This window comes from Elephas maximus, chromosome 2 (genome assembly GCF_024166365.1).
Source record: "Elephas maximus indicus isolate mEleMax1 chromosome 2, mEleMax1 primary haplotype, whole genome shotgun sequence".
NCBI lineage: Eukaryota > Metazoa > Chordata > Mammalia > Proboscidea > Elephantidae > Elephas > Elephas maximus.
The window spans coordinates 146973528-147000310 of record NC_064820.1 but is presented as its reverse complement, the minus strand read 5'-3'; the positions used below and the strand labels follow the sequence as shown (position 1 = coordinate 147000310).

The window sequence follows — 26783 nt, the reverse complement described above, 5'->3', positions numbered from 1 at the left end:
TACCTTTTTTCACCAACATAAACGGTGACTGTACATATGGACCTCACCAGATGGAATACACAGGAATCAAATCGACTACATCTGTGGAAAGAGATGATGGAAAAGCTCACTATCATCAGTCAGAACAAGGCCAGGGGCTGACTGTGGAACAGGCCACCAACTGCTCATATGAAAGTTCAAGTTGAAACTGAAGAAAATTAGAACAAAGTACGATCTTGAATATATCCCACCTGAATTTAGAGACCATCTCAAGAATAGATTTGACGCATTGAACACTAATGACCCCAAGACCAGACAAGCTGTGGAATGACATCAAGGACGTGATACATGAACAAAGCAAAGAGGTCATTAAAAAGACAGGAAAGAGAGAAAAGACCGAAATGGATGTGAGAAGAAACTCTGAAACTTGCTCTTGAACATCAAGCAGCTAAAGCAAAAGAAAGAAATGAAGTAAAAGAGCTGAACAGAAGATTTAAAAGGGTGGCTTGAGAAGACAAAGTAAAGCATTATAATGACATGTCCAAAAACCTGGAGATAGAAAACCAAAAGGGAAGAACATGCTTGGCATTTCTCAAGCTGAAAGAACTGAAGAAAAAATTCAAGCCTTGAGTAGCAATAGTGAAGGATTCTATGGGGGAAATATTAAAGACACAGGAAGCATCAAAAGAAGATGGAAGGAATACACAGAGTCATTATACCAAAAAGAATGGTCAACGTTCAACCATTTCAAGAGGTGGCATATGATTAGGAACCGATAGTGCTAAAGGAAGAAGTCCAAGCTGCACTGAAGGCACTGGCGAGAAACAAGGCTCCAGGAACTGATGGAATATCAATTGAGATGTTTCCACAAACTGATGCAGGGCTGGAAGTGCTCACACGTCTAGGCCAAGAAATTTGGAAGACAGCTCCCTCACTAACTGACTGGAAGAGATCCATATTTATGCCTATTCCCGGGAGAGGTGATCCAACCGTATACAGAAATTATCAAATAATATCATTAATATCACATGCAAGCAAAATTTTGCTGAAAATCATTCAAAAGCGGCTGCAGCAGTATATCGATAGTGAACTGCCAGAAATTCAGGCCAGATTCAGAAGGGGCTGCGGAACCAGGGATATCATTGCTGATGTCAGATGGATCCCGGTTGAAAGCAGAGAATACTAGAAGGATGTTTACCTGTGTTCTATTGACTATTCTAAGGCATCTGACTGTGTGGATCATAACAAATTATGGATAACACTGTGAGGAATGGGAATTCCAGAACACTTAATTGTGCTCATGAGGAACCTTTACATAGATCAAGAGGCAGCTGTTCGAACAGTTCAAGGGGAAACTGCATGGTTTAAAGTCAGGAAAGGTGTGTGTACCCTTTCACCATACCTATTCACTCTGTATCCTGGGCAAATGATCCGAGAAACTGGACTATATGAAGAAAAACGGCATCAGGATTGAAGGAAGACTCATTAACAACCTGTGTTATGCAGATGACACAACCTTGCTTGCTGAAAGTGAATAGGACTTGAAGCACTTACTGATTAAGATCAAAGACCACAGCCTTCAGTATAGATTACACCTCAACACAAAGAAAACAAAAACCCTCACAACTGGACCAATAAGCAACATCATGATAAACAGAGAAAGACTGAATCTGTCAAGGATTTCATTTTACTTGGATCCACAATCAACTGCCATGGAAGCAGCAGTCAAGAAATGAAACAATGCATTGCATTGGGTAAATCTGCTGCAAAGGACCTCTTTAAAGTGTTGAAGAGCAAAGATGTCACCTTGAAGACTAAGGTGTACCTTACCTAACTTACGTTATTTTCAATCACATCAATATGCACGTGAAAACTGGACAATGAATAAGAAGACCGAAGAAGAACTGACGCCCTTGAATTGTGGTGTTGGCAAAGACTACTGAATATACCATGGACTGCCAAAAGAATGAACAAACCTGTCTTGGAAGAAATACAACCAGAATGCTCCTTGGAAGCAAGGATGGCAAAACCGCATTTCATATACATTGGACATATTGTAAGGAGGGACCAGTCCCTGGAGAAGGACATCATGCTTGGTAATCTAGAGGGTCAGAGGAAAAGAGTAAGACCCTCAACGAGATGGATTGACACAGTGGCTGCAACAATGGGCTTATGCATAACAATGATTGTGAGCATGGTGTAGGACCAGGCAGTGTTTTGTTCTGTGGTACGCAGGGTCACTACAAGTCGGAACCGACTCGACGGCACCTAACGACAGTCTCCTCTTCTATATCATGGGATCAATGCCTAGATACTTGGGGAGGAGGGGGCTTCTTTGGTTCCCCATCGCCCTCAGAATAGTCTGAGCACCTTCCCTATGTCACAAGATCTTGTCCGCCTCACCCTGACATCCCCTCAGCCTCACTTTACACATCTTCCTTCTGCCCCAGTTTCTCTAACAAGACATGCTTTGGCCTCTATTTCTCCAAATATGCTGTTCCTTTACCTGTTCCTTTACTTGCTTCAGCTCACAGCCTAAATATCACCTCCGCTGGGAGGGCTTCTTCAGCCCCCAGGCCAGAATAGGCCTTGGCAATATGCTCACAGCCCATATCACACCTCAGGTATTCAGTGTCACAACAGTGGACATCAGCTTCCGGCAGGGGTGAACCAGGCTTCTCTCCAAATGCCCTGCCCTGAACAAAGGGCTGCCTGTTGCTGCCACTCAGACCAGGGAGCTGCAAATGTCACCAGTGTAATGCAGGGTTGGATCCCTCCAAGCTCTCGACCACATTTCTAGAATCCTGTGCCTGAGGGCACTGCTCATGCCTTTCCATTCTCTGTCTCCTTGATTGTGAGCACATTGTGTGTGGGGCCTCTGGGGCCTGGGAAAGGTCTCCTCCTGGATGTGTGGCCACAGCAGAGGTGCCAGGAGGCCTTAGGATATTGCTTCAGCACCATCGCCTCTGCGGAGCCACCCTGATGTCTTCTGTCTTGCATCAGCACCAACTTCAGCCTCTGAGATGCCAATTCAATGTTTCCACTTTCCTTTATCCTTCCAGATGGTGAGCTCCATGAGGGCAGAAACCCTGGCCATTTAGTTCCTTGCAGTGTGCCTTGGCAGGGAAGCCAGCTGGTGCTCATTTAGTGCTCACTGAACCACCAGGGGACACAAGAGGAAGCCTGGAAAGTTCGAGAAACCAGGAAGCTGCCACAGTCCTGGGGTCCATGGTGAGCTCTGATATCCACATGGCTGCAACTTGCCCTGATTCAGCACAGGCACATTGCAGTGTTGATGTCTTGCGCCAGAGTGGGTGGTGATACCAAAGACAATTGAGGCATTTCAGCTCTTGGGCAGGGCTGGGCAGTACCAGTCCTCAATCAAGTGGTTCAGTGGTAGCCCAACAGCTCTCCTCCACTCTAGGCCCAGCCTTACTCAGAGGCAGAGCCGGTAGTGGCAGCCAACATTTCAAAAGCTCTTTTCATCCAGCTATTTCTGTGGTATGTAATTTGACATTAAAGCACCATTCTTTTGGGTTAAGCACTGAGGCCCTGGTGCTGCCTGGGTTCCCTGAGGGAAGACTGATGCCCACATTCCTTAAAATATCAACACTCCAGGAAGGGCCCTGTGTCTGGCAATATCTACAACTAATAGGTAAGAGCAATATCAGAGCTTCTTTGGCCTTGGATTTCCAAAATGCATGTGATGGTAAGAGAATCAAAAGAAAATGAAGCAAAAACCTACTGGTACAGGGCCTGAGTCCCAAGGGCTAGAAAGGACACACAGGTCACGTTCTACCGCTGGTGCAGGTGCATTCTTCAGAATCAACACTCAGGCAGATGTGGTAGGCTTTGAGGAGGCTCTCCAGCTTCTGGCCCTTCCTTCCTCCGCATTAACATAGAGCTACTAGGACTTCTGATCTGCACCTGCTAACATGCAGTTTGCTCCTGAACCACTGAGGCCCTGGTGCTGCCTGGGTTCCCTGAGGGAAGACTGATGCCCACATTCCAACCTCTGGCTCCCTGCCTACCAACACACAACTAGAACACTGGGAAGTCCCCCTCTCAGCCTATTAACTGGATGGTGGAGGGTAGGGGTGGGGGCCAGTGGTCTCTGGCTCCCCCCACATGTCCCCAACAGGCCCTGAAGACGTACCCTCCTTGAGACCCATTCCAGAGAGAGTATGGCTGGTGGCCAGCAGGGAAGACGCCTACCTCGACACAGATCCTGTTCAATAAGTTTCATCTGCAGGTGGAATATCTGCTCCTGGAGTTTGCAGATGGCGTGTTTCGTTCTCTCGCGCCTTGTCACCATGTAGCACAGATTTCTAACCTGAGGAAACACAAGAAAGATTTTCCACCTTACTCATGGGCAGCCATCCCTGACCTCCCAATTCTGGGGGGCCTTGTGCTGATGAAGGCAGTGCCCGGGGCAGAGGCCTCAGCTGCCACCACTGCCTATCCTGCCCAGGACATCTGGGAATCAATTTCCAGACCCCAGCCCTGTACCACATTTCTCAGATCCAAACCATGGGCCCAGGCACAGCCTTGGCCCTCTGGCCCCTGGCTGAGCCAGAGTGGGCACGAGAGAGCATCTGGTGAGCTCAGGATGGTAATTCCACCTCTCTTCCTCTCAGTCTTAAGTTCTTGACGTAGTCAGCCACACTGCCTCCCAAGGCCCTTCCAGCATGGTGGGTCTCCCCTACAGAAACAGTGGCCCAAGGCTCATCAAAGCCTCTCAAGGTCCATCACTTCGTCTCCTCTCCTTCATATCAAAGAAACTCTTCAACCATAAACCCCATAGCAAAAACCAACGCCTGTCCTGAACCACAAATGACCATGGTACATGAAGCTAGAGAGAGCTCCAACAGAATAGCCTTGAGCAGACAGGTAGCCCCTGCCCCACCAGTGCCCAGCTTGGCTGGCCCATACCCACCCGCTGCACTGGGACTCAAGCCATGGCCAGGCTGCTCTAGCCAAGGGCCCCACATCCACATGGCCATGTTCACTCAGCCTGACACAGAACTCCTCAGGGAGCAGAGGCCTCTCCAGGTCTCTTAGGCCAGGTGGGAAGAGCCCGTTAGGGCCTCAGAGACCAGTGTGCTTAGCGCATGGGGCATGGAAGCACCTGAAGTGTGGGTCATGTTGCTGCCTGCTCACCTGGCACCTCAGCCCAGTGTGCCATCCCTCATCAGCTGTTCTCAGGGTGGGCCACACTTCTGGGGCCAAGATCAGGCCCCCACCCTTGAATAAGTTCGTTGGTCTGGGGTCATCTTCAGCTCAGGACAGAGCATCCAGCAGTAGAGACAGCTAGCCAAGAGTTGCTAAGCTTGAATCCTGGGTCCCACCAGAGTCTCTCCAACAGAGGCTAGTACCTCTCTCTCCAGCTGGGTTCCATCTTCAAGGCTTAGTTCAGTCTTCAGAGCCCCCGCCTCTCAGCATGACCATTTCTCCAGGCTTGGAAGTAACCGTGATTTCAGACCTCTCCACTGGGCACGGGCATCTTCTTTTCCTTCTTGAGCCTAATCACGAAGGAGACCTCAGAATACCTGGTCCAGACTCAAGCCTCCACAGGATAAACTCTGCATGGACTCTTGGTGGCACTCGGCACTGGGACACATGGCTTTCTGGCCTCGATGGTGAAGACCAAGCCATGGCACCACCCACCTTTGCAACACAATTCTACCAACCCCTCCTCAGTCAGCATCCCCCAGGGGGCAGCTCTCGGCTGCGATCATCTGGCCCCAGCCTGTGGCCTATCAGATTGGTCTAACTTCCTCTCAAAACCTGGACTTCCTCGTGATTACCCTGGGGGACCCCTCCCCCTAGCATCCCCCTATCACGCCCCTAAGGACAGGTTGCAGCTCTGTGAACTGGTGCTGTGCTGGGTCCTGGATTCAGCGGTGAGCAATAATGTCAGGGGTTCCTCTCTTCTCACGGCTCTCTATCCAGCAGAGCAGACAAGTGCTGACAGAACCAGACTTGGGGGTAGTGAGGAAGCTTCCTGGAAAAATGGGCAGCTAGGCTAAGTAAAACTACACTTTCTTGAATTTTAGTGTAGTAACAAAAAAGAGTAGTCTCTGGGTATGCAAATGGTTAACGTGCTGGGCAGCTAGCTGAAAGGTTGGAGGTTCAAGTCTACCCAGCAGTGCCTCAGAAGAAAGGGTTCACAATCTACTTTTGAAAAATCTGCTATCTCCAACCCCATGGAGCACAGTTCTACGCTAACACTCATGGGGTCACCACGAGTCGGAAATGACTCCACAGCAACTGGAAAAAAAAAAGGCTGAGTGGGAATGGCATTTCCTTCACGGTGTGCCCTCCCAAGGCTGGCTGACAGGTACCCTGGGGGCGCCTGGCTGCTCACTGCTACCAGATCTCTCCTGGTAGGCTTGCAACACCCAGGCAGACAGCGGCTCCTCCTGGCTGAGACTCCAACAGGGGTGTGGCCTTCACACAGTGTGAAGAGCATGGGCAGTGGGCTAATGCCAAACAGGGTGGGACTGAAGGGAATGTGAAGACAGGGAAGGGTGGAGTGCCCAGGAGGCAAAGGTACAGGGAGAAGAGGAGCTGTGGTCAAAAGGGGGCTTTGAGGATTTCCAAGTAACTGATTTGGGAGCAGCAGTCCAAGGGGTGACTAGGTTTGGGTTGGGTTGGGGCGCTAATGTGTTGGAGAAGCCCTAGAGATGGGAGGTGTGCGAGCCCAGGAGCCAGGTCTGCAAGCGGAGGCTGCCCAGGACAAGGCAGGCTTTGGCGGGGGGTGCAGGGGGACAAGGGGACCACTATCCAGGCACCAAGGACAGATAAGTGGGGTGTGGCCAAGTGACAAGGAGACAGGTGGCAAGTGTAGGGGAGGGCAGGACCTACTTCTCAGCCAAGGCTTCCTTTCCCTGGGAGAGCTTGCTGAAGAGAGGCCTTTGGGACTTCCAGCATGTCCATTATCTAGGGCATGTGTGTCCAGGAGCTGGCCCACTCTCCTGGCCCCTCTTCAAGCCAGGCCAAGTCTCCAATAAACTCAGAGTAACCAGATCCCGAGCCACAGCCAGCAGGCCCCTGTACAGCCTGGCTGCCAGCGTGGTTGCTAGGGGACACCAGTCAGCGTTTGTCGGGCTAATTGTCACTGCTGCAATTTTTTTGTTAGCTGTGAATAACTCCGGGAAGCTGCAGCAGCCATGCCTTCCCGAGCTGCCTGCCAGGACCAAGGCCTAAAGCTGAAATTTTAAGAGAGCAAATTTTCCGGGCCGATCATAAAATGGGATTTCATGCTGGGGCCGGCAGCATGGTCCCAGCTCCTACTTTTCAGAGAACACCCTCCTCAGTCTTAGGGAGGAGGCAAATGATCAATCAGGGAAGACACTCCCTGCCCCGTTGGCCCCGGTGCAGCCCACCCTCGGAGTGCAAAACACGGCCTCCCTTCTTCTAGAAGTCAAACTGCTTGTACAGCTAGAGCAACAACAATAATCATGGCCAACAGCTGAGGGCACTGTGCTAAGCTCTGTACCCCCATATTCCCTGCAACCGCAACGTGAGCATGATCCTTAGTCCCATTTTACAGACAAGGAAAGGGAAACTGAAAGAAGTGTTAACAGACTCGGTGTGGGAAGTGCTGGAACTGGATGCAAACCCAGCCTACCCCAGGCCTCACTCTTAACCCCTGCCTGACCACTGTTAACACCTCTCTGATGGCCCCAGAAAGCCTCCCCCACAAGCATAGTGCTCAGCCCTGTTCGTTCACTGTCACCAACACATGCCATGGAAGGCCCTGAGGCCAGGGTGAGCCTGGCACATTGCTGTGTCTGATGCCATTCCTCTCCTCGGTCCTGCCAGGGCTGTTCCTTCCCTTGCCCTGCTCTCTGCTGGTGCCTGGAGCCCTGTGTCCCGGATCCCATCAAGCTAGTGTCCCCAAGCCCAACTCAGTGGCTGCCAGGGAAGCAGAACTTTGATAGGGTCCTCCTGGGCCCTAAGAAGCTGCACAGATTTCAGTCTCCCCTGCTTCCTCCTCCTGGAGACGAGTGCACTGGCTCACACCTCACCTTCGAGGACCCTGTCCCCCCATTAAAGGGGTGTGTGTAGCAGCTCTGGTTGCCCTGGAACCCCCGAGACTTGCCCCAGCAGGCTCACTGGCATCCCAGCCCCTGGCCCCACCTGTACTAGCTGACACTGGCGAAGGGGTGCTGGGGGATTGATAAAGGATGCTCTTGCCCAGGGCATTTACGGAACAGAGGATAAGCCAACATCTCTCTTTCTAAGAACTCCAGCATTCAGGTCCAAATTTGAGCTCAAACCCTAGGGAACACAAGTTCCCCTAAGTCTCCCTGTCATCTCATCTCTCTGAGCTCAGTTTCCTCATCTGCTCAGTAGGGCTGGCAGTATCCACCTCACCTTTCTTTTCCCAGGGCGACTGTGATGATTAAAGAGGTGAGACCACCCCATGGCCTCCCCACACAGCCTAGCCAGGGCCAGGCACGTGGGCAGACTCCACAGATGCCCAGTACGGACCAGGGAGGTCAGATCTGCTGAGTCGTTTGGGACAGGTCTGGAACAAAAGCTGGGGTCTGTGCTGAAGACGCTAGGGGTGGAGACGGGGTAGCCTGAGCACAACTCTACAAGCAGCTGTGGTTCTCAGAGGGATTGTACCTGACACACCTGCCGTATGTGACAGGCGGCTGGAGCCCAGGGCATGTGGTCTCTCCTTCCCGCCTGCCCCTTCCTGAACTGGTGGCAGGCTGGCTCCTTCCCAGGTCAATCAGGGTCACTTCCCCCTTGACCAGGCCCAAGGACGGATGAGTATGGTGAAGGGGAGTGAGGCAAATTTAGAACCTCCACCTTGGGTATACCCCTACACAGCATATTACAACACCTGCTGACTTGCTCTGCCCATTTTACAGACTTGCCAACTGAGATGCAAACAAAAAAGCAGCAGCCTAAGGTCACACAAAGCTCCCTTAATGCTTCCACTCAGGGCTGTTTCCTAGCACAGCCTGGGGAGAGGGTGGCATGTACGTCTGTACACATGGGGGGCACCGTGACGTGTCTGATACCACATGCTCTGGGACCCAAGAACTGAACGTCCCAGAGAAAGAAAGGCCAGAACAGCCTTTGAGGTTCACTAGACTGGACCAAGGACTCAACATCCTGCCTTGTCTTTGGCTTGTCCCCAACCTGGGAACTGGGTAATTTACCAGCTGGAGGTGGCCTGGGGTGCCAGAAAAGCCAAGTTCAAGGACACACCCCATTGAAGGCAAGCCCCCTCCCTCACCTTCCTTCCGGGGGATTGGGAGGAGTTGGAGGCTTTGAGGGGCCTCCATGCTCCAGGTAACCTGCTCTCATTGCCCTCTTCCACAGCCTAGCACAAAATCTGGGCACCTGCGTCCCCTCATCTCACCCCAAAACTACCACTCTGGATCAAGCCACTACCCCTCTCTGCCCCAGCACACAGCTGGGGAGCTATCAGCCAATTCATCCACCTAGGGCCCTGTGATTCCCCCTCTAGGAGTGCTCGGAAGTTCCTACCACATCAGGGCATTTCCTGCTCAAAACACTTCTTGCAGCTTCCTGGTACACTTGCTCACCAACCCAGCTCCTGAGACCTACCAGTGAAGACAGGCCTTTCCAGCCTCATCCTTCCTGCTCCACACAGGCTGCTGCCAACCCTCACGCACACTGGACACCTCCGGGCCTCTGTCTAGCACCCACATCTGTCTGTCCTGCCTGGCCCAGTGCACACTTGCTGTGCTGATTCAACAATCCTTGCACCTGAGGCCTAGACTCTCGGTACAGGCGAAGGCGGCAGCTTGGCAGACCCGAGTTCCTCCCCTGCCACAGATGCTAACCAGAAGCTCCTGTGTTGAACGCAAGGCCTAGAGAAGCCAAAACTGAGTTAGTAGCGCCTACAAGTCAGAAGCCTGGGGTCCTTGCCCCATTGCTGGTATTCCCCAGCCTCATGATCCTGGCAGGACCCCCATTCTTCACCAGGCCTGAGAAAGGCTTGGGACAAGAAAGACTCAGAGACTCAACAAGGTGGGTCCTCCCTGTTCCTCAAAGTATCAGCCAGCCCCATTCTTTCCAAGACCTGGAAGTCCTCAGCCCCTTGGTTAGTGCCTGTGGCAGGACCAACTGGCCAGAGCTCACAGTCTGAACCCTGGTGAGCCACAGCTAGTCTCGGGTAGTGAGTGTGAAGTGGAAATAGCTCCTGGGATGGCCCACCAAGCAGTGGTAGTCAGCAGGGGTACTTACCCTCTCCAAGTCCTGCCGCAGGTGCGTGAAGAGCTTGAGGCGGCGATAAAGCACATCTTGCTCCTGCTGGGCTAGGTTGTCCACCTCGTCGGTCTTGGGAGTCAGCAGCGGTTGGTTAGCATTGGCTTTCCTCTTCAGTTTCCAGTACTGGTAGATGAAGTCGACCAGCGCCTCTGCCAGGTTCAGCCGCTCAGCTACCTCAGTTGGCTCCACCAGCTCGTAGAAGTCTTCCTCCAGCTGCTGCAGCCGCTGCTTTCGTAGGGTCACCTTTTCCAGGTCCTCACCAGCTGGGCTAGGCTCTGCAGGTTCAGATGTGGGATCACCCCGAGGGCCCCCGTCACTGTGCTCCTGGCAGAAGGACTTGAACTTGACCTCATCGTTGTCAGCTAATATAGTCCGCATTTCCAGGCCATGGTCAAAGGCGCATGTGACGTGAAACGCCGTGATGCAGGAAGGCATGGAGCACTAGCGGGAGAGGAAGAGCAGCGTCAGGCTGAGCACGGGCAGGAAGGGAGCCTTGGTGGGGGCCAAGGAGGATGTTGGGTGCTTCCCCCAGTGTTCTACTGAGAGCCCAGAATACTGGTGAGACCCTAAATAAAATCTGATAGGACTTCCAATATCCTAATGAGCATGAAGCTGTGACAGGTGGGAAACAGGGAGCCCTGGAAAGAAACGGAGCTCAGCGCCATATATCCTGAGGAAGTCGACCACCAGAAGATGACCAGAAGATGACTGGCCAACCCCTCTGGGGACAAGCTGCATTTTTGCAGGGGCAAAACAGCTTTGAGATCAGAAGGCATCAAAAGAAAGCTGATCATGGCTCGTTACCTCTTCTGCAATGTTATCTAAGATAAGAACAATTGTTCCACCCCCCTCACCACCTGCTCTGTCTTCTGGGAGGTGGGGCTGGACTTGGACCCCTTCCTTTTCCTCTTGCCCTGGGAGCTCAGGGCCTGCGCCTCCCTCCCAGCCTCAGATGACAGCTGTGGGCGGCTGAAGACTAGTTCAGCAACAGCCCATCCAACTATCCATGGCCATTTATGTCGGAGTTGCAAGGCATTTTGAAGGTCTTATGAACAAGTGAATAGGAGCCCTGGTGGCACAGTGGTTAAATGCTTCGCTGCTAACCAAAAGGTCAGTGGTTCAAACCTACCAGCTGCTCTGAGGGAGAAAGACTTTTGTTGATCCACTTCCATAAAGATTTATAGCTTTGGAAACCCTATGTGGCAATTCTATTCTGTCCTAAAGGGTTGTTATGAGTCGGAATCGACTCACCAACAACGGGTTTGGTTTTTGGTTTATGAATGGATGAGACACATCTAGTTGTGGCAATGACAACTCTGTTCCTGTACAGATAAGGGGGAGAAAGGATGACTCCCCCAACTTATAGACCAGAAGCATCAGCATCACCTGGGAACTCACTAGAAGAGTGAATTTTCAGGTTCCACTCCAGGTCTACTGAGCCAAAACCTCTGGGAATGGGGCCCAGCAATCCGTTTTGACAAGGCCTCCAGAAGATTCTAATGCACGCTAGAGTTTAGGAACCACTGCTATAGGCAGACTAGAGCAGCCCTGCCCTGTGTTGGAAGAGCCTCTTACCTCAGCTGGAGTAGAAGTTTGAGTGCTGCCCCTCCCACAAATCAAGTTTGACATCAGAAGAGAGATCAATGTACTTATCAGGCCCAAAGCACTTACTCTTGGGGAAAGCCAAGGTTCTCAGTACTGTATTGGGATGGTGAACCTTAGCTCCCCAGCTCCGCACCCCTCCCCGGAGGAATGGGGGATAGAGTAATGACCCCCGCCCCTCCCACCCCCGGTAGAGACCTAGTCCCACGCCTCCCTGGCCCATCAGTGACCATGGAGGTAGGTGAATAGTGGCAGCTTCCTGTTTCCTAGGCTGCCCAGGAGCACCCTGGGTGCACTGGTCCTTCTTGGGCTCCTGGCAGCAGGGGGTGGAGTCAGCCATGTACCTGGATGCAGGTGCCTGTGCACTCCTTGCAGAGACTGCAGGACAGAGCCCAGCGGCTGGCTGGGATATGTGAGATCTTGGTGATGGGCTCCATCTTCTCGGGGCAGCCAATGCTGACCTGGGCAGGACACAAGGAGCTACATCAGGGCCCTCGTCCCCAGCCTGTCTCCAAGGACCCCAAAGTAGGGGTTGTCTGCTGAAACCAGGTGGAGGACAGATAGGACAGGCCTCGAATCCAGATCCTTCCTGACTCCAAACAAGCATGGCTCAAAGGCCCAAGTCCCTTCTAGCGGTCCCAGGTCAACCATCTGGGTGAGTGTGTAATGTGTCCTCATCAGTGACTCATTTTCAATTGCTTATAAATGTACCAGAGAATGTGCATCAGTGCACATGACTGGTTGATAGTGTGTGTCTGTGAATGGGTGGGCCTCGAGGTAGAGGTGCATCTGTGTATGTGTGTATGTGTATGAAGGGTCTTCCTTTCTTCCATACCTCAGGCCTTTGCTAATAGCATCTCCAGAGTTCTTATTACAACATTTATATATTCTATGTATTTTTCTGGGCACCAGGAAAGGGCCCCATGACAGCATCTCTTGGGGGAACTTCAGGGCTCTCCTAGCCCATGGGCGATGTACCTCTATTCAGTCCCCTTCTGCTTCTATTGAGGCAGGTGAACCTATAACCCTCCCTCCTACTGGGAACAGCCCATCCACCTACCCCAGAGACAGAGCAATTTGCTCCCTACTGTTCTTACCTAAGACTGGAAGAAGGGCCCTTGCATGGATACCACACCCTGAGGCTGAGACGGCCCACAGAAGGACCCTCACTGGTTCCTCTGTCCCTACTATGCTCAGCCCAGAGTACACAGAAGTAGATCCAGCCCTTAAATGCTGATCTGGGAGCAAGTGACTATTGCTGACACAAACAGCTACCATGACAGAAGCCTGCAATGGGAGGCTCAGCAGGGGGAGGGCCACCTGCTGACAGGGCCACCTGCTTGCTCCTGGCTTAGGCAGCACTGAAGCAGGGCAACATTCTGGGTCAGGGGCACATAGCAGGGCCATGGCTGAAATGCTGGTGAACTTCAGTACTTCACATTTCATATAAAATCGGATGGGCTTCCATGAACCCAGCGTCTCTGCTAGCTCACTCTTCCCACCTGGACTCAGACGCAGTCCTGCCCCTCCACCCCACCCACAGCTGGAGCAGACCTACTACCCAAACTTTAATTAGGCTCACTGCCTGATTTTCTTTAAGATCAATGGCTCATTTTTGTTTTAAACCCGCAACTTCACATTGGTTGGAACCACTGCCTAGATTTGGATGGACCTACAATCTGCTTCCCCTACGGGCTGCTGCTTGTCCAGACCCCAGACCTGAATCCCCCAAGCCCCATAACTCCTTGTCCCATGGGAACTACCATCTGACTTCTGCCCAAGTCCACAAGCGGAGTTCCCTGGGGGCTGTTGCCTGACACCCTCCTGTTTTAATGTAGGTCCACTGCCTCAGTTCCTGAGGGCCAGCACTCTTTTCCCAGTGCCCTGCTGCCTGACCTTTGAGTTTCATGCAGACCCACTGCCCTACGGACTGTTCCCCCAGGGTGGCCCCACCTCCACACCTGCTCACCTCAGGAATCCACAGGGCACAGCTGACGTGCACCCACTTGGTTCCGCTTCTTGTTGGCTTCAGGGCTCCTCCTCGCTTGGGGCAGAGCAGGCACTTTGGCTGGACACCCAGGGCGCATGTCCGGCACAGCCAGCTGCCCGTGGGCACCTTGAGAATCCCATAGCACGCCTGGGGAGAAAGCAGGGTGGTCATGAGTCAGAGACGTTGGCCAATTCACATGTGGTCAGCAGGCTACTGGGAACAGCCCCAGTCCCAGCCCCGAACTACCTTGCTATGCTGCCTCCAGCCTCCTGGGAAGCTCTCTGCCTGCAGAGTGTGCCTAAAATGTCACCATTTATGTAAAAGTCCTCTGTGTTTCGCTCAGGTCTGCCCCCTGCTGGGGACAGTCACTTTAACCAGAGGTTCATAATGGGTAATGGACTTTAGGAAGGTCCATGAAGCCCTTAAGTTGAATACACAATTGAGTACGTACACTGCCTAGGGACAAGGCCCAGAGGGTTCAGATTATTTACATAGAGATCTGTCAGCAGGGCTCCTCCTGATGTACCCAGGGCTTGGGGAAGACATGTGGGCCTAAGAGTTGCTGGGGATATGGATGCACAAGGGGTGTACTACCTACCCACCTGCCAGCCAGGTGAAGCCCCTGACTCTGAGCTCCCCAGCAGCGATTCCATCAGCAGTGGGTAAGGGCAGCCTCAAAGTCAAATTCAGAGTGGTTTTCCCAGAGAAGGGTCCCCTGGGTCCTAGTCAGGTCTTCTGTAAACAAGGCCCAGAGATGCAAAAAACCTAGCAATTTGGGGCCCAAGGTCAAGGGGGTGGGGGCTGGTTAGGCCACACCTGGTTGATAATACCAATAATGGTAACAAATATTCACGGTCCCTGTCAGTTAGTATGCTGTTTTAAGCAAATAACTCAAAGTAAGTAACTTAATCCTCTCACTTTTATTTACGGTTATGGAAACAGAAGCCCAGAAAAGTTAAAAAATTGGCCCAGCCTGACTGAAACTGGAGGGACGCCAGAGGACATAGCCCCCGGCCTCTCTGTTAGCCCAAAACTAAAATCATTCCCAAAGACAATTCTTCAGACAAAGATTAGACTGGACTATAAGACATAAAACGATACTGGTGAGGAGTGAGTTTCTCAGCTCAAGTAGACACACGAGACTAACTGGGCAACACCTGTCTGGAGGTGAGATGAGAAGGCAGAGGGGGATAAGAGCTGGCTGAGTGCACATGGGAAATCGAGTGTGCTGTCTCCACCCTGGAGCAACTAGGGTCACGTAACAATGTGTGTATAAGTTTTTGTATGAGAAACTGACTTGAATTGTCAACTTTCACTTGAAGCACAACAAAAAAAGAAACTGGCCCTAAGTCCCCCAGCTCGTGAAGAGTAGAGCCATGATTTGAAACCAGGCAGCTTGATTCCAGGCTTTACTCTCCATCACGACGCTGCGCTGCCTCTTTCTAAGTACAGGATGGCAAGAAACAGAGGAGCAGGGCTTCAGGGGAGGGGGACCCGGGTGCTCCGTGGAAAATGTCAGAGAGAAGTCAGGAGAGAGAATTAAAAGAACACCCAATCGGAGTTTACTCAAGTCTGACTGGCAGGGCTGGGTCAAAGGGCCCTGGGTGTCCCTAGCACCACAGGGCACTCACGCCATTCCCTTCCTCCCTCCTTTTCCCTCCTCCCTAGGGGTCTTTGCTCAGTGCCCCAGTGCTCCTACAGCCAGGAAGGCCAGCTCCAGGCAGAGGGATGGAGGCCCACCCAGGCAGTGTATGTGTGTGGGGTTTCGGGACACTGAGGAGCTACCCACCTGGTGCACACAGACGTTGCACTTGTCACAGAAGACCATCTCGTTGCCATCCTCGCCCTCGGGAGAGCGACACACGTCACAAACCACATCCTCATCATACTCGATGCCCAGCCCCTCCTGCGTCTCGATGGCCCGTGCCATGTTCTGGTGGCACAGTGTCTCTAGCTCTTCCAGCACACGCTCTAAGGTCAGCTCGTCCAGCTCCGGCCTCTCTGCAGGGAGAGCAGGGAAGGGTGTTAGCAGCCCAGAGGTACAGGAAGGTTCCCACTTATCAGCTGTGTGATCTGTGAAAAAGCAGCCTCCGTCTCTGGGCCTCAGCTCCACTGTCTGGCAGCTCAACGAGCTGGACCAGGCAATCTCCAAGGCCCCTGTCCATTGTGGAATTCTGACTTTAGATAGCCTCCCTGTGACCACACAGATATATGTGCACAGGCAGATCACCAGGTGTAGGGAAGTGTCCCGGCTGGCTCCAGAGAATCTACTGCTTGCATTGTGTGTATGGGGGGATCTCTGAAGGTGGCTGAGTATGGCAGAGCTGGCCCTCCCTGGGACATGCGAGTGGGCTCCAGCTAGGAGCTCTGACCAAGTGACCCAGCTGACCCCTGGTCCCATTTGTCATTCTAGATTCACTGTGTGCTTCCGTATTCTTCATACAACTTTCATTCTTACTACCGTAGTCCCCGGAACCAAGAATGTCATTTACGTATACTATTAGTTTTCCCATCAACAGCTGCAGAAACTGAGGCGTACTGACATCAAATAATTTCTCCAATCTATAATGGTGTAGGGACCTCACGCCCCAGATATGTGCCAAAGTCCAGTCCTAGCCACTGCCCTTCTGAGATAGGATATTGGGGTTTGGAAGAAAGCCCTCCCTGTCCCCCCACCCCAATCCTGTTCCTGGCCTGGTGGGTCACCTACCCATCTCCTTGAGCTCTGAGTTAATGAGCTCCAGCCAGTAGGCGTCAATCTCGTCCAGGTCATAGCGGCTGCCTTCTGGCCAATCGGGCTGGGAGCCCTCACCAAATTCAGAGCTGCTCAGGGACACCTGGGTAGGGGGGCCTTCCAGTGGTGGCAGGATCCTAGGAAATCAAGACGGGGCGTCATGAGGAGAGGGACCCTCAGCTTGCCACCCACACTGGGTTTAGGGAACTCCAGTGAGAATTTCTGCCCCTCATCAGTTGGCTGAGGAGTTGGTAGACAAGTAAGGCTACCAGACTTTGATGCCAAGCAGCCCCCTCTTCCATCTCCTACTTACATTTCCTTCTACCCACATCCCTGCCCAGCACAGACTGACATGACTGTGGGTAAACAGTAAGGACACTGAAGATCCAAAGGGCTTGGGGCAGAGCGGGGGATGGAAGTGGGCTGATTCACAGCCCTTGCTAATTCTATAAACATCCTACCTGCCTGGAGCACATATCCGCTAGCCCTCCCATCAGCGGAGCTGGGCCTGAGCTATATAAAGCCCAAGGATCTGGCTATGCCTTGACCAAGACTGTAGGAGGTGTCCCAAGTCCTGTCCTGGGCTACCCCTTTGCCAGCCATTTTGGTACAAGGGGAATAGGGCCAGCTGGGTTCCATGTACTTCGGCATACCCCTCAAGGCTGGGAAGGAGCCAGGGACGGTTCCATGCCCTCATATGCCCTAGCCCCTCCTTCACCAACAGCCTGAAAACTCCATGGTCTTGAGTTGCCCAACCCTGCTACATAGTTGCAGCCCAGGGTGACTCTTGCTAGGTAACAGGTCACAGCCACCACAGGGGACACAGCATAGCCAGCACTTCCCCTACATACAATGTTCCGTGATCAGGGAGTCCCTCACTATGGTGTTACCCGAAACTGGAGACTCTGGATACAAAGATGTATCAACTACAGTCCCAGGGTCCCATCCACAGCTCAGCCCTCCCTTGGGACCTCGGCTCTGTCTCTGAGGCATCTTGGCAGGGCCCTGGCTGCACGGTGTGGTGGACTCAAGTCCCAAGCTCCACCCTTCAGTGTGTAACTTTGGGCAAACCACTTCTCTGCGGCCCAGCATCCTCATCCATAGAGTGGAAGAGTAATAATAGTACCTACCTGTTAAAGTTGGTGTGAAGTTTAAATCAATTAATACATGTAAAGCTCTTAGAAAAGGGCCTGGCACAGAGCAAGCACTATGTGTGTGTGAGAGTGTATATCTTAAGACCTCTGGATATCACTAATCACTTTCTGAAGTGGAATATAAGGGCTTTTTGCTTTGGGAGGGCAGTTTCCCCCCTTGGCTCACATACGTGCTGTCCCTCAGTTCCTGAAGCCAGTTCAAAATGCCAACCCTTCCCACCCCCTCAACTGGTTGCTATGGTTATTGTTGCGGAGCCTGGCCTCCATCTGGTCATCCCTGCCAGGGCTGAGAGGCCCCTCACTTGCCCAGGAGAGGCCTCCTGGGGGTCGCAGGCAGGGCTGCCAGGGTCTGTGACTCAGCTGCAGACTGGGGAGGAGAGGGCAGGACCTTGGATGGCACAAAGACATGGCTGAGCTGTGGGGCCAGCTCTTGGGCTCCAGAAAATGCCCTGGGTGTTTGCAAGAGGGCCATGAAAGATGAAGGAAACAGAGGTCCAAACAGGGAGGAAGGATGCCCAGATGAGGCTGAGGGGTCAGGAAGAAAGGGAAAACAGCTTGGCACTACCTTGTACTACGTAAGATGGACAGATTAAGAAAGACCTTAAGCAATAATGGTGCCACTCCTCTCCAGTAAGTGATTCCAAACAGAAGCAATATTGTTAGTCCAACAAGTTCTCACTTTCCTTGTGAGGCTGTTATTTGAAATAACACATGCTTAAAAAAAGAAAGAAAAAAAGCCCCTAATTTTGTTATGACTTTGCTTTGCTTGTGCCCCAAGCATGTATTTAGCCTGGGCAGCCCTCCTCTGAAATCCTACCACCTACCAGCCTAACTACTCATACCTGCTGGCCCTGTTGGCTGCCACCTGGCCAGGCCCCTTGAGGCCCAAGATCACATCTTCTCTCTGGGGATCTGAGGCTACGGGGGGCTCACACCACAAAAGGTACTTCCTGTGCTTCCTGGAGCTCTCTGCTCCATCTGTTTGGCCCCTTCTGGCTCTGGCTATGGAGGAAGCTCTCCCACCAGGCGTGGACTGACCTGATCCTAGTCTTGCAGTAGCAAGGCTGAGGTCAGTTGGAAGGAGGTAGGTGGGACTGAGGTCTGGGGAGGTGGGATGGGTCTCTCTACTCCAGAAGACCAGACACCAGAAGCTGGGTCTTTGTGCCACACGGAGCTCAGCTCATGGTCTCCGGGAACAGGTTCTCCCATGAGGTGGACAGGGAGGACCAGGCAGGGAGGGAGGGACAGAGGCAGACTAGGGTAGAAGCTGGGGGGAGGGCAGTCAGAGTCAGCATCCCAGAGTGACCAAGGCACAAGGCTCTCTCTCTCTCTCTCTGGGCCTCACGGGGGCACCCTGGGCTCCTTCCCGTGGCCTCTGATTTCCTGACCCAGCCCACTAGGCCCTAGCGATCATTCAGGGAAGTCCCCAGAATTTCCCGACTTCCTCATCTATGATACGGGGACAGTAATACATACGTTATATGGCTAATATGATAATTAAATGAGAAAATGAACATGACAGGCTCAGCTTAGCAAGTACTTGGAAACAAAAGTCCTATAACAATTACGATCATGCTGACTGCCTTGCTGGCTTCTAGATGAGGGCTGTGTGGTGAGACGCACCCACCAGGATGGAGGGGCTGGGCTGGAGAGGGAAAACGGCATGAGCTCATTCCAAGAGAACACCTCCCTTCCCCCTCCCTACCTATCCTCTGCAAAGATCACGGGCAGGCTGTGTTGGCTTAGGGCAGCCATGTATGCTGGGAATGTATCTGAACACCAAAACTGCCTGCACACGTGTGCTCTCCTCTTGATGTCAACAGATAAGACACCGTATAGGCAGACTGAAGCCAAGCTACTGGTGTGGAAGCATCTGCAGTTAAGTACCCAGGCCAGCAGATGTTTCCAGAACCACCTGACATTGACATCAAGGAGGGAGGACAAGACTGCTGGGTCGAGCCTAATCAGGAATCACCTCTCTCTGCCCAGCTGATGGCTGGCTCCTCCCCCACTGCCCTGGGCCCTGGCATGAGCCAGGCACTGCGGCGCTAACTTAGCACACATAGTCTCACCTAATCCTCACAACCACAGGGTCAGGCAGGTAATGTTAATATGCCCACTTTATAGATGAAGAAGCAGGATCAAAGAATTCAGGTAGTAAACAGCTCCTTAGTCTGCAGAGGTGAAGGCGTGAGACTGGCTGGGGGTGTGACCCAGGTTTCTGACCCTGGGCAAGGGTGTAGAAAATAGATTTATTCTCCAAATCCCACACGTACCCCCCATGGGGCCCCCAGGTTCTCCAGAGAGACCTGGGCTCCCCTGATCCTCAGACGACTCTGGACAAGTGTTGGTAGGTATTTGGCCCTTAGGAGTGGGTGGCAGGAGACAATGGAGGAGGAGTGGTCCTTCCCAACACACAGTCCTCATATAGCACCTGAATGCGGGCTCAGGATCTACTCCGCCTCTCTGATTTCATGCCTAGCACAGGGCTGGCACCAAGCAGGCACTCAGTGTATATGAGCCAGCCATGGGTGCAGCTGCCAGGGAAGCAACAGCGCCAATGTCAAGGGGGGTGACAGCTGCAATTTTTGTCCCAGGCCTGGTCTCCATGGCCCCGAGCAAGAGCCACAGGGCTGCCAACGCCATGAATAAACTGTCAATAACCCAAGCTGCCCAGTTGAGGCCACATGACTATAATACAGGGCCGTTAGGCCCCTCTGGCTGAGGACATGACTCGGAGGGTTTCCCAGGGTGCAGAAAGAAGCACTTGGCTGAACTCTGCAGCTGGTGGCAAAGTCCGTGCCCATGTGGCAGCCTCCTGACAAGAGCCTCCAGCCACAGGAAGGGCTCTCTACCCCACACAACCCAGAATGCTTCGCAGCCCAGAGAGGACTCATCCTGACCTGGCCTTGGCAAGGGGCCCTCCACGGAGGCTAGTAGTAGCCACCATATCCTAGGCATCGGCTGTGTGCCAGGCCTTGACTCCTCCTTTAAGAACCTTTTGAAAAGTTCATGAAGCCAAGACCATGGCTGCGTTAAAAATGAGTTAAAAGTCTGATGATTTTCTTAGTAAGATCTGCTTTCGGGACCCAGTTTGGATCTACTTCAATCTAATCCATGGCCAGTGTTCATAGACAGCTTGCTGTGTGCCAGGCATTTTCCACACACTGTTTCTCTAAATCATCTCAACAACCATATGAGGTAGGTGGTGGTGTTACCATTTCCACTTTACCGACAGGGAAACAGAGGCCCAGAGGGATTAAACTCCTGGCCCAAGGTCACACTGAATCTGAGTGGTAAGAAGCAGGATTTGAACCCAGGCAGTCTGGCTCCAGAGTTGATCCCAAGCCCAAACTGTTAGCCTCAAAGATCTACTGCAAGTATTTCTTGAACATTTCAGTGGTTTACGGGACAAGAGAATCAAATACAGAATGGAGATGAGCTAGAAAGGGAGCCCAGGACTGGTAGGTCCCCTGCCTAGGAAGCAGACTCTGTTGCTCTCCCTTGTCCCTATGGGCTCCCAGCCTGGGCCACCTGGCTCACCTCACCACGGGCTCTGGAATGGCCTCTGCCCCAGCGGGCACCTGCACACCTTTCTCCCACTCCTGTCGCCATGGGTCCGCCAGGATATAGTAGTCATCGGGGCTGAGCTGGTATGAGTCCGGGATCTTCATGGCTGTGATCAAGTCTGTCCGAAAAACCTGTCAGGAGCAAGAGTGGCTTCAGGCTAAACCCAGCACAGTGCTTTGTGAACAGTAGGTGTTCAATAAGTGTGTTGGCTTGAATTTACATGTGTTCTGACCTACTGAGGGACAGAGTTTGAGTGATGGATGGGGGTAGCACCTAAATGGAAGGAAAAGACTTGCAAAGAAAGGCAAAAATTGAGGAAAAAATGGATGGCAGAGAGGCTTCTGTCAATGCAATGCTGCCATTAAGTGACTGTTTAGGGAATTTCCGTTGAGGCCTAAAAGTACGTTGTGTATTTGCAACCACAGGCACAAGTGGAGGTGTGAAAGAGTACAAGGGTTGAATACCAGGAGCTTATGCAAATAGCTGAGGGTGAGGGTGGGGCTTGGGGCAGCCTAGAGAATGTCTTCACATGGGTCAGGCCCTTCAAGGTCCCTCAAGAGCAGGGATACCACGTCTCCTAACTTGCCACTGACTCTATGTTACCACCCTCTGTGTGTGTTGCAGAAGGAGTATAGGGTTTCCTTCTATCTTCATCAAACTCATCCACATCCCCTCAAGGCAGGCCATAAGTAACTAGACAACGAAGTGTCGGTTTACTTCTGACGCTGGCTCACTCGAGGAAACTGCTCTTTCCAACATTGGCTGTCTGTTGCTCCTCCTCCCTCCATCCCAGAACAATCTCCAAACCCAGCCCCAGCCAGCACTGGCAATGCTGCCTGCCCCAGTTGACCGATCTCACTGTGGCCCCCACAAAGGTCTGTTGTGGGACTTGATGGCACCTCAAGACAGCATGAGACTTGCTCAGGTACCAAGTGATCATCACTTGAGAATCACAAGTCACAGAAGAATTCACATCTCTGAGTCAAGAAAAACCACTTCAAGGAGAATACCAGTCCTCAGATGAAACGCCAACCCCCTCCATCCCAAATCAGCGCCCACTGACATGCCCCGGGGCCAAGTCAGCTCACTCAGCCTTCCAGAGACTCATGAGACACGAAGTCAGTGGTAATCTCTGCCTGCTGGGGGCCAAACTCATTGGCTGTGTGGGCCTCATTTGAGTCGAGGGCCATAAGCACACATAAAAAAAAGACTAAAATAGTGCCCAGATGGGGCTGGAAGCACCATCTTGCAGAAGTAACCTAATTAACGTTTACATCTAGCTGGAGAGGTCCCTGGCTTGAAAAAGGTCAAGTTTCTTGAAGACTCTATTTGCCAATACAATTTAATTGTTAAGACTAACACCCTAACATTTAATTAGGGTGCTAGTGTGAAAAAATTAAAATGAGATTACGATTAAATGCTAATTAAACAGAAGAAGGAATGTGGCTAAGATTTCACAGCCCTGATAATTTGCATATCTTATTAGCAAGCAGTAAGACAGCCAATACTTGAGTGCAGCCTGGGGGGCTGGGTGCTTTCTGGTGTCTTCTAGCAATCCCCATTTTCTGCCTGGGGCCTTTCCCAGCTGAGGCCTCGGGAGACTACCATGCCCAACAGGCCCAGGGCTAGGTTACTTCCTCGTAGGCCTCGGGTGAACTGAACCCGAAGTAGGCTCAAGGCTGCCTCAAAGTTCTCCAGACTCAGTCAGGCCAAGGGGAGTGGCATCTAAAGCCCTGCTGTCCTCAGATGACACAGGGAGCTGCCCACCTGGGACAGCCCATCTCCTTACCCAGAATTCAACTCTTCAGGAGCCCTGATATTGTTGCCCTCCTAAAGAGGCCCAGGTGAACAAGAAACCTCTTGCTCTTCCCTCATTCTCAGCTACAGTTTAAATGTCACCTCCTTGGGAATTCCGTCCCTATCACCCCGACTCAGAGTGCCGACTGCCCTTGACAGAGACACTTTCCACCCTATCACCCGCCTTCATTTTCTTCCCAACACTTAAATGCCTGGAAATTATCTGGTCCATTCGTATGTCTTGTTTCTTGTCTTATTGCCCCAGCCACACTTGTCCTGTTCGCTGTATTCTCAGCGGCTGGTGTGATTACTAGCACATAGTACTCGCTTGGTAAAGAGTAGCTGAGTGATGAATAAACGTATAAATGAAAAGGTCTCCCTGGGGTATTATCTGATGAATTCGAGGCCCCCAGTGGGCTCCTAGGCAGTGCTTTTTGAATCTCTCTTGACTAGCTGAAGCCCTGGTGGTGCAGTGGTTAAGCATTCGGCTGCTGACCAAAAGGTCAGGAGTTCAAATCTACCAGCCAATCTTTGGAAACCCTATGGGGCAGTTCTTTTGTCCTATAGGATCGCTATAGTCCAAATCGACTCGCCAGCAACAGGTTTGAGTTTTTATTGACCGGCTGCAACGAGTCTCGGTGGTGCAATAGTTAAGTGGTCAGCTGCTAGCCATAAGACTGGCAGTTCGAACCCATCTAGTGGCTTCATGGGAGAAAGACCTAGAGATCTGCTCCCATAAAGACTACAGCCTAGCAAACCCTATGGGGTAGTTCTACTCTGTCATGGAGTCGCTATGAGTTGGAAATTGAATCAACAACGTACAACAACATTGGCTAAGACACCTTGTAGACACATCCGGAGGCTGAAATCCTCAACTGTGTGAACCTGAGTGCTGTCCACAGGGACTGAAGCCCAAGGACCAGGGCTCAGAAAGACCAGAGTGCCAAGCCACAAAAGCGGAGGGGCCCTAACCTAGGCACAGGCTTGGCACCAAGAACTGGGGGCAAGAAGGGATCCTGGGCTCAGCTCCAGAGGCCCCTCCTGTTGCAGTTAGGGAAAGTCAAGAGAGGAAGGTGTCTGGTTCCAAGAAGGGTTCCCAGTTTTGTCCTGTGTCACCCCGGGAGCAATAGGCAGACACTATGGGCCCTTTCAGGAAGAGGACTCCTGGGAGCCTAGAGAAGACAGCATACTCATGATGATACCAGATGACACCTGAAGAGCCCTGGGTACCGAGTACCAGTCTAAGGACTACCCTTAAATTTATTATTAATCTTTTAACCAACTCTATGAGGTAGGTACTACCAACATCCCCATTTTACAGTTCAGAACCCTGGACTCAAGTTAGTTAAGTAACCTACTCAAGGTCCTACAGGTTGGAATTTGCAGAGAAGCCCAGGCTAACACTCTTGAGCCATCAAACCCCGCCCCCCACCTCCAGCTTCCCTGCCCCTTCAGCCACGTGCTCATGGGGGTTTTCGGACTTGGCCCAACACCCCAAGTTAACTTTAGGTCAAATCAGATGGTTTGCCCAAAGGCTGGAATATGCAAATGTGACAGCAGCCCTTGCAGGTCCCAAGCCTTCCAGTGGCTCTCCAGTGCCTTCAGAAAGGGCTGCAGGCTCCTCCCTGGCCCCGTCGCCACAGATACATTGGCAGCCTCCCCAGCACTGTGTGCTTTGCCAAATGGGCTGGCCTATTTCATCTTTAAGATCTCACTCCAGCCCAGGTCTTCTCCAGGAAGCCTTCCCCGATCCCAAGCTGGGTTCTGTGCCTCATCGGAATCCCATAGCCCCTGTATTGGAATCTCCTGGTTTCTTGCTATGTGCCTATTCCATTAGAAGATAAGACTCGGTGGGGCCTGGCTGGGCCTCAACGTTGGAGCCCAGTGGGTCTGCCACAACTTTCTGTGGTTATTGCTCAAGGCCATGGTTGGTAACAGCTGGGCAACTGGGTATTCCATATCTACCAAAAGAGCCTCTGTACATTAATATAAAACCTGTCCACAAATATGGTTGCCATCTGAACTCCTTTTTGTTTTGAATTGCCAGGGGTTAGGCTTGGGAAAAAAAGCTCAATTATTCTCGCAGAACTTCTAAACTAAGAAATAAAATGGACACTGATGAACTGGTGGCTTGGTGCCGTGAAAAAGTTAGGAGCTAAAAACAAGCAATTTACTTAGAATGTGAATGTTTACTAATTTTTCTCTCTTCTGGCAGAAATTGACAAATTGTCTTTAAAGGTCTGCTGCCTAGCAACCAAGTTCTGCCGAGCTGCTTGGGATATTTTAATTGTAGCTTCTTCAAGAAGTATAAAGAATGTTTCAAGGTCCGAAACACTAATTTAATAAACAACCTGAGTGCCACGGGTGCCACTGCAGCCCTAGAAGGGCCGAAGACCCTACTCTACCCAGATACAGGGACACTGCTCTGGAAACACACTACCTTGTCGTTATGGATTGAACTGCGTTCCCCAAGAAAATGTGTTGTAAATCCTAACCTCTATATCTGTAGTTATAATCCCATTTGGGAATGGGTTGTCTTTGATATACTAATGAGGTAGGATTAGTGTAGGGTGTATCTTGAGTCAATCTCTTTTGAGATATAAAAGAGATTAAACAAGCCAGCAGAGCAGAGACGGGAGAAGACACATGCCAGGACACAAGGAGATCTCCAAAGAACCAGGACGAGACAAAGGACCTTTCTCCAGAGCTGGCTGAGAGAAAAAGCCTTCTTCTAGGGCTGGCACCTTGAATTTGGACTTCTAACCTCCTAAACTGAGAAAATAAATCTGTTTGTTAAAGCCACCCATCTGTTGTATTTCTGTTAACAGCAGCACTAGATAGATAACTAAGACACTTGTGTTTGACCCCTGCTTCCTCTGAGATTGAAGGCTACAACCATCAAAAAAATCTAACTTTCTGCAGGAAGAGCTAAAAACAGGCTTGCAGTTGAGTCTGAGTCGCCTCCAAAAGCAAATGAAGATAATAATAGGCAACTCCCAATGTGAGCTGACGTCATGGCCTGTAGGGACCATGTTAACAGTTTTCATACAAGACTGCAAGATTCGTAGATGTTATTTGAATATTTTATCCTGGGACCTAGTTCTATCCTTCCTTTTCTCAAGGGGCGAATTACCGTATTAAAGAGTATCTTAGATCACGATGCACCAAGAAGTTCAATGACTAGGAAAGGCCCCGGCAGTTATCACAACTACAAAATACATTTATTTGTGGAATCATTTGTTTAATGTCCAATACCTCTACTAATCAAGCCGTAAGAAGGCAGAGACTACGTTTATCCTGCTTTATCCATTTATGGCAGAGTGCCTGGCACACACCAGTGCTCAAAAATGCTTGTGCAACAAGTGAATGAATGAATAAATCCCAGGATTTGTCTGAAGTGGGATTAAACTCTGAAACTTCCTATCCTGTCCCAAAAAGGTGAGTAGAGGCAGGGAGATTCTTCCAAGTGGACGGATCTCAGGAAATGGGCTTGGTCAGTGTCCCGAAGCCAATGGGCCAGGACCATCTTCCCTTGACCTCTGACTACACCAGAAGTCTTGATGCAAAGTTAAGAGCGACACTCCTCCCCCCACTGCCATCACCTTCAAAGAATGTTTGAAGGTCCTAAAAGACAAACTAAATTACTACCAGATTGCTGTTGTTGTTAGTTGCCATCAAGTTGGATCCCAGCTCCTGG

At 51.5% G+C, this 26783-nt stretch overlaps 1 protein-coding gene across 8 annotated transcripts in view; it reads right to left on the bottom strand.

Moving 5' to 3' along the window:
* JADE2 (jade family PHD finger 2) overlaps positions 1-26783 on the bottom strand; it is a 54438-nt gene that overhangs the window by 8006 nt on the left and 19649 nt on the right. For all 8 annotated transcript variants that reach the window (XM_049873668.1, XM_049873666.1, XM_049873665.1 and 5 more), the window contains 7 exons: positions 21263-21420; positions 16542-16702; positions 15621-15832; positions 13811-13978; positions 12186-12302; positions 10216-10680; positions 4195-4312 (listed from right to left, as the gene is read on the bottom strand). In XM_049873668.1, the coding sequence (XP_049729625.1) occupies positions 4195-4312; positions 10216-10680; positions 12186-12302; positions 13811-13978; positions 15621-15832; positions 16542-16702; positions 21263-21420 (1399 nt within the window). The remainder of the gene's footprint in view (positions 1-4194; positions 4313-10215; positions 10681-12185; positions 12303-13810; positions 13979-15620; positions 15833-16541; positions 16703-21262; positions 21421-26783) is intronic.